Genomic DNA, 14,968 nt, shown 5'->3' with positions numbered 1-14,968 from the left:
TGAACAGAACCTCTAAAATAAAGGGCAAAAAGGACAGCATTGAGATGGATAGGAGAGGACCATCTTGCCAGAAACAATCCACTGTATGTTCAGTGATCCACAGTGAAGGAGAATCTAAAAAATACAGAAGTTTTCTCTGAGTGAGGGGTTTGTGTTCCACATCAGGCACCCCAAACCCTTAGATCATGCATGAGAGAGATGAGGACCCTAAATGCCAGACTTTGAAAACCAACAGAGATTATGTTCAAGAAAACCATGGAACTACAGGGAATGGAGAACTGGCTCTTAAGGGTTCATGTGTAGACTCATTCACCCAGGGACTCAGTGCGAAAATTCTAATTTGAAAAGCACCTGAACTATATGTGAAGGAGACCCACTTACTAATCTTAAAGTGCTTGTCAGAGAGGCAGAAAACTTTTGGAACTTTTCCCAGGAATGGAGACACTGGCAGGTGCCATATTTGTGACCTTATCTACCTTGTTAAAGTTGGTGAGGGTGGGAGTCATTTGGGAACTAGACCTCTAACCTGTAGAGATGCAGGATGTGGCCAGCTGAGAATCCTGCCAACCCCACACTGCAACTGTGGATCCCAGCTGGGCCAGCCAACAGCCCTGCCCACCCCTTTGCCGCAGTGTAGCCTCATGCCACTCAAGGCAGCCATGCATTACAGCCAGGCTGGGCACTAGCCCAACACACTGCTGCATCACATGTGGCAGGGTTACATCTACTGTGTGACATAAGATTCATGCGTCCCATACAGGGGATGCTTCTTGAGCCCCTAGCTCTGGTCAGAGGGGATTGAGTTTCTAGGCCATATGACATCTCCTTTGAAAGGTCACTCTTGCAATGCTAGGAGAAGTGATTGATTTACCTAGTACATAGAAACAAACACGGAGAATCAGGCAAAAATGAGACATAAAATGTTCCAAATAAAACATGACAAAACATTAGAAAATGACATTGATGAAATGGAAAGAAGCAACATATCTGATAATTCAAAGTGGAATGGTCATAAAGATGCTCACTGAAGTCAGAAGAAAATTGAATAAACACAGATCCTCAACAAAGAAAATATAACAAAATTCCCAACAGAAGGTACAGAGCTGAACAATACAGTAATTGAACTGAAAAATACACTAGAGCAATTCAACAGACTGGATGAAGCCAAAGATCAGATCAGCAAGCTGGAAGAAAAAACAATAGAAGCCACTCAGAGCAGCAAAAAAGAAAAAAATGAATGAAAAAAAGTGAAGATAATTTAAGGAACCTTTGAATCAACATCAGATGGAATAACATTCACATTATAGGGTTCCAAATACAAAGTAGACAGGGTCAGAAAGCTTATTTGAAAAACTAATGGCTGAAAACTTTTCTAATCTGGATAAGAAAATAGATCTAGAGCTCCATGAAGTCCAGAGAGTTCCAAATAAGGAGAAGCCAAAGAGATCCATACCAGGACACATTATAATTAAAAAAGTAAAAGAGAGAATCTCAAAAAGCTGCAAACAACTTACTGTGTCAAGCAAGACTATGAGCAGATTTTTCAGCAGAAACTTAGCAGGCTAGAAGAGAGTGGCATGACATATTCAAAGCGCTAAAGGAGAAAACTTCTAACCTAGATGTCTCTACTGGTAGGTTTAGTACTCAGATTTGAAGGAGAGATTAAAATTTTTACAGATAAGCAAAAGCAGAAACGGTTCATCATCATTAAACTGGTCCTATCAGAAATGTTAAAGGGACTTCCCTAAATTGAAAAAGAAATGGCAGTAATAATAAGAAAGTGTATGAAAGTAAAAATGTCACTGGAAAAGGTAAATATATGGTAAAGATATTGGATCAACTGCTAATAAGGCAAGTTTACTTACAAAAATAATAAAATTGACTAAAACTACAGTAATTAGTTAAGGGGAGGTGCAAAATAAAGAGGTATAAAGTGTGACATAAGAAATATAAAACAAGGGAGGCAGGAAGAAAAAAAATGTAAAGTTTTAAAATATTTTCAAGTTAAGTTGCTGTCTACTCAAAACAGACCACTATATACACGGGAAGTTATAGGTGGACTTCACAATAACCACAAAGCAAAATTTATACTGAATACACAAAAGAAAATGAGAAAGGAATCTAAACAATTTAAAAGGAAACCATTGAACCGCAAGGGAAGAGAGAGAAAAGAAAAACAGATGGGAACCATGAAAACAGCCGGAAGACAATTAACAAAATGGCATTGAGTATGTTTGTACCTATCAGTAATTACTTTAAATGAACTTAATATTCCAGTCAAAGTCAGAGAGTGGTGAGTGGATTAAAAAAAAAAATCCATATGCTCTCTTTAAGAGGCTCACTTCAGAAGTAAGGACATACATAAACTGAAAAAATGGAGAAAGATACTCCATGCAAATGGAAACAAAAAGCTGGCATAGCTATACTTAGAACAGACAAAATAGACTTTAAAATAGAAACTGTAGTTAACAAAAAAGGGTGTTATGTAGTGAAAAAGTTCAATCCAACAAGAAGACATAACATTTATAAATATATATGCACAAAATATAGAGGCATCAAGACATATAAAGCAAATATTACAGACCTAAAGGGAGAAATTGACAGTAATACAATAATAGTAGGAAACTTTTAAAATCACACTTACATCAGTAAGTGTGGATACATCTTCCAAACAGAAGCTCCATGAGGAAACCGTGGCTTTGAACAATACATTAGACCAGATGGACTTAATAGATATGTACAGAACATTCCATCGAAAAAGAACAGAATACATATTCTTCTGAACTGCACATGGAACATTCTCCAGGGTAGATCATGTTAGGCCACAAAACTGGTCTCAAATTCAAGAAGATGAAATATCAAACATCTTCACCCACAATGGTGTAAAACTAGAAATCAATTTTAAGAAGAAAATTGGGAAAACTTCCAATATAGAGATCAGACAACATGCTGTTCAGCAATCAGTGGATCACTGAAGAAACCAAATAAGAAATGAAAAATTACCTAGGGATAGAAATGAAAATAGGAACACCACAAATCCAAATATTTTAAATCCATGAAAGTGATTCTAAAAGGGAAATTCATAGCAGTACAGGCCTACCTCAAGTAAATCTTAAATAATCTAATTTTACACAAAAAGGAAGCCCATAGTTGGTAGAAGGAAAGAAATACTAAAGATCAGAGCAGGAATAAAGGAAAGAGACAAAATGATAGAAAAGGTCAATGAAACTAAGAGCTGGTTCTTTGAAAAGATAAAGCAAATTGATAAACCTTTGGCCAGACTCATCAAGAGAGAGGATTCAAATAAAATCAGAAATGAAAGAGGAGATCCAACTAACACCACAGAAATACAAAGAATCATGAAACTATGAACAATTATATGCCATCAAACTGGACAGCCTAGAAGAAATGGATAAATTCCTAGAAACATAAAATTTTCTAAGACCAAGTGATAAAGAAATAGAAAATCTGTATAGACCAATTACTAGCAAGGATATTGAATTAATAATCAGAATTTCCCAGTAAAAGTCTAGGACCAGATGGTTTCACAGATTATCAAACATTCAAAGATTGAATATACATCCTTTTAAAACTCTTACAAAAAATTGAAGGGGAGGGAGCACTTGATGAGTTTTAAAGCTTTACCCTAATACCAAAACTAGACAAGAATACCACATATACTCAAAGTTACAGGCCAATATCATTAATGACACTGATGAAAAAATTCTCACCAAAATATTAGGAAACTGAGTTCAGTAATACATTAAATCGACCATAAACCACGATCAAGTGGGATTTAGTCTAGGGAATCAAGAATGGTTCAATGTCCATAGATCAATCAATATGACATACCACATTGACAAAATAAAGGATAAAAATCATATGATAAAAATCATATGATCTTAGTAGATGCAGAAAAATCATTTGAGAAAATTCAACATCCATTTATATGATCCAAACTCAATGAAGTGAGGGGAGATAATAAAGGCCATATATGATAGACTCACAGCTAACATCATACTCAACAGTAAAAAGCTGGCAATTTTTCCTCTAAAATCAGAAACAAGAAGAGGATTACACCCTATTGCCACTTTTACTTAACACAGTACTGGAAGTCCTAGGCATAGCAATAAAGCAAGAAAAAGAAGTAGGAACCATCCAGGGGAGGAAGAACTAAAACTATAACTATTTGCACAGTATTATATTAACATGATATTATATGTAGAAAGTCCAAAGCCTGCACCAAAACTGTTAGAACTAATAAATGGATTTAGTGAACTACAGGGATACAAAATTATCATAACAGAAATATGGCATTTCTATACATGAATAATAAAATATCAGAAAAGCAATTAAGAAAACAATCTCCAAAACGAATAAAATACTCAGGAATAAATTTAACCAAGGAAGTGAAAAATCTGTGTATGGAAAACCATGAAATTGATGAAAAAGAAGACACAAATAAATGGAAAGATAGTTCATGGTCATGGATTGGAAGAATTAATGTTGTTAAAATGTCCAGACTACCTAAAGCAATCTACAGATTCAGTGCAGTCCCCTCTCAAAATTCCATGGACATTTTTCATGGGAACTAGAACAGTTCTAAAATTTGTATGGAACCACAGAAGATCCCAAATATCCACAGTAATTTTGAGAAAGAAGAGCAAGTTTGAGGCCTCATGCTCCTTGATTTGAAATCATACAACTATAGTAATCAAAACAGTTTGGTATGGGCATAAAAACAGACACACTGACCAATGGAACTGAACTGAGAGCCCAAAATTAAACCCACACATAGTATGGACAATTAATTTGCAACAAAAGAGCCAATAACATACAATGGAGAAAGAAAAGTCTTTTCAATAAATGATGTCGGGAAAAACTGGACAGCCACATGTGGAAGAATGAAACTTGGCCACTGTATTGCACTATACTCAAAAATTAACTCATAGTGTTATATTAAAGATCTGAATGAAAGACCTGAAACTGTATAATTCCTAGAAGAAAACATAGGTGGTAAGCTCCTCCTCAACATGTGTCTTGGCAATATTTTTGTATATTGACTCCAAAAGCAAGGGAAACAAAAATAAACAAATTGGACTACATCAAACTTCTGCAGCAAACCATTGAAATGAAAAGATAATCTACTGAATAGAAGATTTTTGCAAATTATATATCCGATAAGGGATAATGTCCAAAATGTATGAATAACTTCTACAACTCAAAAAATAAAATAACAAAACAAAACCCAAACAACTCAATTAAAAAATGGGCAGAGCATCTGCATGAACACTTTTCCAAAAAGACATCCAGATGGCCAATAGGCACATGAAAAGATGCTCAGTATCAGTAATTACTAGGGAAGCGCAAATCAAAACTGCATTTGATGTGTCACCTCACATTAGTTAGAATGGGCATTATCAAAAAGACAAGATACAACAAGTGTTGGTGAGGATGTGGAGAAAAGGGAACCCTTGTATACCGTTCATGGGAATGTAAATTAATGCAGCCACTATGGAGAACAATAGGGAGACTTCTCCATACTGTTAAAAAATTAAGACCGAACTAACATAGGATCCATCTCTTCCACTTCTGGCTGTTTATCTGAAGAATATAAAAATACTGACTTGAAAAGGTATATGCCCTGGGTGCCTGGGTGGCTCATTTGGTTAGGTGTCTGCCTTCAGCTTGGGATATGATCCATGGTCCTGGGATTGAGTCCCTCATTGGGCTCCCTGCTCAGCAGGGGGTCAGCTTTTCCCTCTTCCCCTCGCCCCTGCTCATAATCTCTCTCTCTCTCTCTCTCTCTCGCTCCCCCCCAATAAAAAAATAAAATTTAAAAAGAAAAAAAAAAGATACATGCTCCCCTATATTCATTGTACCATTATATATAATAACCAGGACCTGAACAGAACCTAAATGTCCAGTAGTAGACAAACAGGTGAAGAAGATTTGGTGTGTACGTATATACAGCAGAGTATTACCCCACCATTAAAAAGGACATGGAGAGATCTTGAAGGTGCTATCCTAAGTGAAAGAAGTTAGAGGATGACAAATACCATACAATTCTATTCATCTGTGAAATCTAGAAAAAAGCAAATGAACAAATAAACTCGTAGATACAGACAACTGATTGGTAGCTACCAGAAGGTTGGTTGGGGGACAAAATGGGTGAATGGGGTCATATAGTGATGGGTGGTAACTGGACTTCTACTAGTGATCTCTGTAGTCCATACATATGTCAGATTGTAATGGCGTATACCTGAAAGTCATAATAATGTTGCATACCAATTTTACCTCAATTAAAAAAAGAAAAGTATGGGGGGAAAAGAACGCTCTGAAAAAATGGGTAATTAATCTTAAATTAGGTTACCAGACCCTTCTGCCATTAGTCAACCCTGATGGGAGGATTTGAGATATTGTTAAGGCAAATGAAATTTGTGTAATCACACTAGTTTTATTAGAAATATTACATTTCTGGTGATCTTGGCTATAAGTAAACTTTAAAGAAAAGCAGGACTTACCATTAACAGTAAGTTAATGATGGTTCTTTATGGGTCTGGTGTTTACGATTGTGGAGAGATGCTCATTTAAATCTTTGGACATGACCACATGCTTGGTGAAGAAAAATGTCACAAAATCTGATCACTTAAGTATTTGATTTTTTTTAACCATTATTAGGTATCTGATAGCTGTCATAGAAAATATATTTATTATAAATGTACTCCTAATTTTGTTTACATAACCTTTTTAAATGATACACACGTGTGTATTGACATGTGAGAAAAATGCGACTTTCTTTTTCCGGTGAATTCTGCCATGATCTAACGTGCATCTTTTTAGCTGTGTGTTGCCATTGTAGAATGCTTTTCTACACCGATGCCAGTTTCTTAGAAGGAAAGTCATAAAAAGGTGTTCAAAGTAACCATTTGTGCCTGATGTTCTTATAAAGCAACATTCAGTTAATTTGCTTTTGAACATCCATAAGTGAAGAATTTCTGGATCCTGTTTGAAATTGTCTCCTAATCTTCTGCCAGAATGTTAGTTCTCTTTGTACTAAGTGCAGTCCTAGTATGTGAAGACCTTGGAGTAACAGATCTTTTCCCCATTAGTTTATCTTAGCACTAGGTAGGGAATATGACTAATTTCAGAGTTTAATTTTTCTCTTTTTTTGTCATTATGGCTGAGTTCTTTTACCATAGTAGTGTAATAAAGGATCGTGAAACTAAAAGCCAGATGATCTGGGTTTCAGTTTTCTAATTTATAGGAGATTTTTGTATTCACTTAATCTCAGTGGAGCCCACCTTCTTCATGGGGCATTAGAAAGACAAAGTGAGATGAGCAGATGCTGTCAAGGGGTAAAAACAAATTATATTCAAATACAAGGCATTATAATGGAAAAAAGATATTTGTATTTTTCATTGTGTTGAAGAGGTTAACGACTTGAAAAATCCTTAAATGGTGCTGAAAACTGGAGCGGTTGTGTCTGATAGAAAATCTTTCCAAGTCAGGAGTGTTTGTATGATGAGGGGCATGGGGTCTGTTCCTCCTGCCTCGTACCTTTAATTTTTGTGTAATTGTTTTCACTTTTTCCGGATAAATGTCCTTATTTCTGCTCCCTTTCCTACCACCCAGTGCACATCTTTACCCACAGGTACGTTTTTTTGTTTTCCTTCAAAGGGAGCTACCATTAAGAAAGACGAGCAGACTGGAGCCATCGTTGTGGCTAGAATCATGAGAGGAGGCGCTGCGGATAGAAGTGGTAAGCATGTTTTAAAAAAGAGGGAGAGAAGTGGTAAGTGTTTCAGCACCAGCCACGTGAACAAGTCATGTTGCATTTCATGGGCAACATTTCCAACATGTAATTAAGAGGATAACGATCTTTTGATGTAATACATCAAAACAGTAAGATACTTTGCTCTGTGCTGAACTGTGAAAACCTGTTGAAATACATGATACATCTCACTCGACTTTACAATCTCAGTTTACATGGGCTTCCAGAGTGATATTAGAGTCTGTTTCAAGTGTTCCTGATTCGAAAAGGACGACTGCATGTGTGCAGCCTTTAAAACAAGATAAAAATTATTTTGTTAGGTGAAAATAATACACGTTTCTTGACAAAGGCTGGGCTGCTGATGTCATTTCTTTGGCAGCATTATAACATGGTAGTCTTTGATTCATTGCTGTTTAGAGGCACAGAATCTGAAACCAGAGAAGCCTAAAAAGTGTCCTCATGTATTCGGGGCACCAAACAATGCTCGGAGTATGGACACAGTTGAGAATTGCGGTTCTTTCATAGGTAACTCAGCTAATTTACCCAATTTGCTACTTCTCAGGTCTTATACATGTTGGTGATGAACTTAGGGAAGTGAATGGGATTCCAGTCGAGGATAAAAGGCCTGAGGAAATAATTCAGATTTTGGTAAGCTGAAAATGTATTTTAAACTTGCAATAAAAATGAAATTGAATTAGTATGTTTCAGACTTGGTTACAAATGCAGAATTTGGATTTAGCTGTCCAGCGCTGTAATCCCAGCTTTATTACTTAATCCCTGTATGTCCTTGGAAATTACCATACTCTTTGCATTGTGCCAGTGTTTTCATTTTCAAAATGAGAGCAAGAAGAGGTAATTACCTCATGGCCTCAGTGTTTTGAGGATTAAATGACTAATGTATATAAAGAGTTTATTTCAGGGCCTGTCTCAAATAGGCACTTAAGAGACGGCATCTACTCTGTTATTCTTGAAGAATTTCTCTTTTCCCTTCTCCCATGGACATGGGCAGACTTTTGGCTATGCTTTCTAGGTATCTAAAACAGTGAAACTGATTTAGATGCCTTGTGAAATCTAAAACAGAACAAAATTATTTGAGGCCTTGACAGTATTAATTCTCCGGTTCATTTGTAAGGATAAAATGAGGGAGACTTGTCGCTTTTAATGTATGAAAATGTAAACATACAGAAAAAGAGCTTAGTATCTTCCAGCAGACCACCGTATATATGAATATTTAGTATGTGATTAAGATGGCATTTTAAATCCATGGGAAAACCGGGAAGTCATTTCATAAATGGTACTGGATACATTGATGATTCAGTTACAAAAAAGAAAGTCAGTGCCTGTTTTACACTATACCCAAAACAGATCCCAATGAATTAAATATTTAAAAAAGTCAAAAAGTAAAGGAAGGCTTTTAAAACTTGATGTGAAATTCAAATAGAAAGATAACTGAGGTGATGGCAGGAATTGAAAACTTTCTGTATGGAAAAAGATGCCATATGTTACCTGAAAGACCACATGACACTTAGGAAAAATATTGTCCCCATATATATATTAGGAGGTATTTTAATGTGTAAAAAGTTCACAAAAATCAGAGAAAAAATATTTATAGAAAGGTTTACAAAAGAAAACATGATGTCTGAAAAATACTGGATTAGAGGGATTTGAAAGCCTGATAATGGCTAGAGTCTGGGCATGTAGCCCTACTCATATATTTCCAGTGGTGGGATGAATTTAGTAGATCCTTATGAGATGGCTGTCTACCATTTGAATTTTAAATTTGCATACCCTTTAATCAAGAAGTTCAGTTGTTGGGAATTAACCCGTGGGAAATAATTTGGCAAGCGTACTATATGAGCAAGATTGTACAAAATACTTAGAAATAGCAAGAGGGTTGCACTGATTGACTAATCACTCATCCACATGATGGCAATCACAATGGCTGGTAGACCTATATGACTTGTAATCCTAGTCATTCTTACAGTGGTTGAGCGCTTAATGATACTGTTCTAAGGGCTTTGAACACATTAACACATGCAGGCATGCACACACACACACACACATTGTGGAATGGGAAAAGATTATGGAGAAGACTTGCTTTCTTTCCCCATTGCAGTTCAGTAATCTATGAATTCTTAAGATTTGTCAGTTGTTTTATGATAAGTAATAATAGTGATATTACCTGTTTGAAATCACTCCTGCTCTAAAATTTTGATACTTAACACTGTTAAAGCCCCTTTTTACTGGAGTCTCTCTGTCCTGGTGCTGCTTCCTTACCTTTGCAAGAGCTGATTTCTATGCATCTTTTCCCAGCTGGGCGTTCAGGTGCTTCCACTGGTGAATGGAAGTTGGCTGTGGCCCATGGACGTTGACAAACAATACAAATCAGGGCCTCCTCTCAGCTGCCCACAGAATGGAGCCCTAGTTTATGATAGTGCACCTCAGAGATAGCTACCCAGTCTCCCTTGTCTCTCTCTCTCTTCCCCTCCCTCTCCTTCCTTTTTCCTTCCTCTCCTCTGCCGCATCCTCCTCTTCTTTTTCCCTTCCTTCCTCTCCAATATGTGCCAGATACTTAGTGTTTTCGTGGAGCTTAGAATTTAGCAGGGATAACAGATAGTAAGAAATAATCATATGATTACTTTGTACAGTTAGGAGAAATGCTAAAAAGAAACCGAGAAAGACATGAGAGGGTATGAAAGGGACATCTGCTCTGGTCTGAGACGGTCGGAAAAGAATGGCCTGTATTGTTGTTGCTTGCTTTAATTAAATTAATAGTTAATCTTTTTGTCTTTTAATTAACCTATTACATTTGGCATTTTACTCACTAACCAGAGTATAATAGCAGTGAATGCTCGTTATTTTTTTCTACTGAGCATTGCAGCTAATTGTGTGTGTGTGTGTGTGTGTGTGTGTGTATTATATAGTGAATCATACAACTGCATTGCTGACAGTACAGGTATTTTGTTCCTAAAAACATGGATGCCAATACTAAAATGTATCATCTGAACTTTGCACATCATCCTTAATATTGTCTGTATCAGGCAGTCTGCAGATTCTGTGTTTCTGTTTTGAAGTAGCTTAGCATGGATGCGGATACATTTTGAAAGTGCACTGGAGGTCAAGTGCATTTAGCGTTTCGTGTTTTTTAACTTACTTGAGCTCAAGTGCTTTCTCATATTGCAGGAATTTCTACAAAAATAGTTTTCTCAGTTTGGTTTATCTAAGAGTGGAAACCTCAAGCTTATAAATTTTCAGCATCATTCCCTTTTCTATCTATTTTGCTTTCCTTCTCCTGGGCTCTAGAAGTTCTCTGATAAGTCTTTCCTCTGTTACCAGGCTCAGTCTCAGGGAGCAATTACCTTTAAGATTATACCCAGCATCAAAGAGGAGACTCCATCTAAAGAAGGCAAGGTAATCATTCCTTAAAAATCCTTTTTTTTGTTTTTGTTTTTTTAGCGGTGGGGGGTGCTAATGTTGTCCCATCCTCTTTGTCACAGTGAATTCATTTTCATATTCTCTTTTTGAGAAAAAAGTCATTCTTTTTTGGGGGGGACACCTGTTTGGCTCAGTCGGTTAAGCATCTGTCTTCTGCTCGGGTCTTGATCCCAGAGTCCTGGGATCATGTTCCACAACGGGCTTTCTGCTCAGCAGGGAGCCTGCTTCTCCCTCTGCCTTCCCTCATCCCCCTTGATGCTCTCATGCTCTCTCTCTCTCTCACAAATAAATAAGTAAAATCTCTTTTAAAAAATAAAATAAAAAGTATTCTTTTTTCTTTAAAAAAAAAAAAGTATCCTTAAAGAAGAATCTTGGCCGGCCCTTTCCCATTTATTTATTTTTTTTTTAATATTTATTCCTTTTAAATGAAACTCTCTTCCAGATGTTTATCAAAGCCCTCTTTGACTATGACCCTAATGAGGATAAAGCAATTCCATGTAAGGAAGCTGGGCTTTCTTTCAAAAAGGGAGATATTCTTCAGATTATGAGCCAAGATGATGCAACGTGGTGGCAGGCAAAGCACGCGGATGATGCCAATCCCAGGGCAGGCTTGATTCCCTCAAAGCATTTCCAGGAAAGGTGAGCTGCTGGCACGCGAATAATGGTCTCTCTTCAAATGACCTTTTGTTCTCTGCAAAATAGCAGTGGAAGAGAGTTGTGATAAAAGGAGCAGTAAAACCTTGCTTTAGAATCCTTTATCCCTCAGGTTTGGATTTCTGTTTTGTCTAACTAAGGATGAATGATGACCAAAAATAATACGACAGGACCCGGTCATATTCGGTTTTTGTGATGAAGCAACTGGAAAAATAGCACATTAATATCTGAAACTCTATTGATGTGAAAGGTGGTGGGGAAAGAAGACTGATTTTGGAGTGGGGATGACTTAGAAAAATTTGAAAAAGAGAGGATTTATTTTTTAATTTGAATAGATTGCATTGTGTTCATTTTTTCCCCCGGCTTCCCGTTCCCCCCTCCCTTGGGACTTTTAATATTTTGGTGTTATATTAATCTTGGATCTGTACTGAAAATTGATAGGCATTGACCTTCTTTTTCCCCCCAGGAGATTGGCTCTGAGACGACCAGAAATACTAGTTCAGCCCTTGAAAGTTTCCAACAGGAAATCATGTAAGTTTGTTCATAAAAATGCAGAGTAACCAAATCTCGCTGTTTATTTTTGACTATTAAAGCAGCTGTTTGTGGGAGGATGAGAGCTCGTGGTGTCTTGTGATGGCTTTCGGGTCATCATTTCACGGCAACCAAATAAGAAACTCACAGTAGAATATTTAAGTGAATCTTTTGAAGAAAGGGGGTGTTTATGGTTGTTTGTAATAAACCCATGACTCACACTTTAGGCAGCTAACTAGCAAGGCTACCCTTCTTGACGTCTGAACGTGGGTGTTCTTATAAATGTAACCTCAAATGCAACGCTTTTATTCCTCCAAACCTAGAAGGTTCGGGTAAGACACTTCTTGGTAAAATCAGGGGAAGAAAATCTGCTACTTTCCTGGGCACAAAGGCAGTTGGGCCTGAGAAGAGTTGTTCTTGTTCTTCTTAGCTCCTTGCTTGTCCAGAAATCAGAGTAACTCTGACCTTCAACTCGCCTGTTTGGAGTTGTTACAAGAAAGGATTAAAACAAAACAAGTGCAGGAGAAGGATGAGGTAGGGTTACTGAGAGGAAGATAGTGTGGATTTGGCTGCGTTCTTCTCCTCCCTTCGCACTCCTGTTCTCTCAGCTTCTCTTCTACGCCCCACTCCTCACCCCTGTCAAGTCCCCATCCCATAAATTTTCTCCTCCATCTCCCTAAACATTTCATGGTTCTAGGTATTTTTAAGAGTAAAAAAAAAAAGCCTTTTGTTTTCAGTACAGAGATTGTACATTAAAAGACGAAAGCACAAGGAAAATGGTGCTGGAATCTTACCCCAACATCTGGTTTTAGTATTGTCGCATTTTTCACATCTCCTGTTATTTCTGTCAGTTTGTCGACGCGTATCGCGCAGGAATTACAGTTTAAGAGAGCCAAACTACGGTTGAGTATAGTATAAATCTCACAAGCAAGCGGATACTTCAGGTGGAGCACTGATTCAAAAGCCTGCTTGTTCTTGCTCCGTTGAGTCCTGGGCAGAAGGAAAACCCCCTTGTCATAGAATGCCGCATGGATTGTGACATCAGAAAGTGTACAGTTTAACCAGAGGTTGCATCATTCCTAAGTGCCATGAGTTTTTGCTGGCAGAGCCTCCGCGGCGGCCACCTCCCTCGCCCTTGGAGGGATTTCTAAATTGGGGTCCTGCAGGCTTCTTTACACATTTGGTGCCTGGGGGTTACCATGTGTGTCACAGGAGAAGGAAATCAGTGTGATTCTCTTCGAATCTGAATCCTACTCCCAATTTGTTTGAGTCTTAGGCCACTTAGAGATGTCCAGTTGGTAGAATTGTGAATTTTCATTTACTTGTTTTTATAAATGTGTTTCTTTAAAAAAAAAAACCTACATAAAATGTGTCTAACAGCTCTCCTAAAACTAGTTGTAGTATAAATGTGTGTGAATGTCAGAGGGAGTTTTTGTGGGCTTTTAATTATAATGGGCAATGTTTGTCTGGTAATATGAGGAGTTTTTATGTGATAGTCTTTAATATTTGGCTCTGAAAAATATTTATTCCAAAATTACTAACATGTCACTATCTGGATGTTTTAGGGTTTTTTGTTTTCTGTTTTGTTTTGTTTCTGCTGCCTCTTGAAGACCATTTAGGAATGTTTACTGATTCCCATCCACACTTTCTTCCTTTCCTTCTTTTCTATTTTTTTTAAAAATTAGACTTAATTCACAGATATTCGTGTATTGGTGGTTCTCATATATGGATGTTCTCTGTTTTTAAATAAAAACAAATCGGGTCAACATTATCCAGATCACTAGTGTATAGTAAATGTGGCCTTATTCAGAGAGACAGTCTGTGTCTATGAAGCTTAAATAGAAAGTTAGTACTTTTCTTGTCAAAGAATCAAAGTTCCATTTGAAGGTTTTTTTTTTAATGTTTTCTCCTAAACCCCTGAACTCCAAAGTTTTGCAAAAATTATTATACTGGTTCTGAATATTTTTAAGGTCATTTACAAGCACTTTGTTCACTTTTTTACAAGCACTTTGTTCTGTAGTCTGTGTATCTGATAGTGATTCTTTACATAACTACCCTTGTAAACTATAAAGGCCATCGAACCCAACACTTTCTGGACTTCAACATTTGGTACCTAGATTTTTAGGATAGGACATCCATCTTGTCCTTTGCTAAACTACAGAATAACATTATGAAGAAAAACAGAAAGTTAACATAAAATCTTTTATTTATATGACTTTGAATAATAATTCATAAACTAGGTTTTAAGAAACGTTTCTAACTTAATGTAAATATTTTAAAAGAAATAATTCTGTCATGCTGCTGTTTTATAAATTTATTATAAAATAGTCATATTGATAATTTTCGGCACTAAATTGTACAAGTGCGCTTAAAACCTAGGAGATTGTGTTAAACAGTGAATTTAGAATAATGACTTCAATCAGATAATAATATGTATCATATTAGCCAGTTAACTTCTTTCAGAGAATAATTGCTTGCATTACTGTGGTCTTACTCTTTATTTGACTCACGGTATATCATCATAACTCAAGTTCGCATGGAGGAAAAGCTCTTGAAATTTAAGGGTTCAGTCAA

General features: G+C 36.7%; 1 protein-coding gene across 5 annotated transcripts in view; it reads left to right on the top strand.

Annotated features, from left to right (window-relative positions):
• Positions 1–14,968, top strand: part of MPP7 (MAGUK p55 scaffold protein 7) — a 301,387-nt gene that overhangs the window by 211,571 nt on the left and 74,848 nt on the right. For all 5 annotated transcript variants that reach the window (XM_044228579.1, XM_044228577.1, XM_044228580.1 and 2 more), the window contains 5 exons: positions 7,681–7,762; positions 8,337–8,422; positions 11,111–11,185; positions 11,652–11,848; positions 12,330–12,394. In XM_044228579.1, the coding sequence (XP_044084514.1) occupies positions 7,681–7,762; positions 8,337–8,422; positions 11,111–11,185; positions 11,652–11,848; positions 12,330–12,394 (505 nt within the window). The remainder of the gene's footprint in view (positions 1–7,680; positions 7,763–8,336; positions 8,423–11,110; positions 11,186–11,651; positions 11,849–12,329; positions 12,395–14,968) is intronic.

This window comes from Neovison vison, chromosome 12, assembly GCF_020171115.1.
Source record: "Neovison vison isolate M4711 chromosome 12, ASM_NN_V1, whole genome shotgun sequence".
Taxonomy (NCBI): domain Eukaryota; kingdom Metazoa; phylum Chordata; class Mammalia; order Carnivora; family Mustelidae; genus Neogale; species Neogale vison.
Note: the sequence above shows the minus strand (reverse complement) of the source record. Positions and strands in the feature narration are given on the sequence as shown.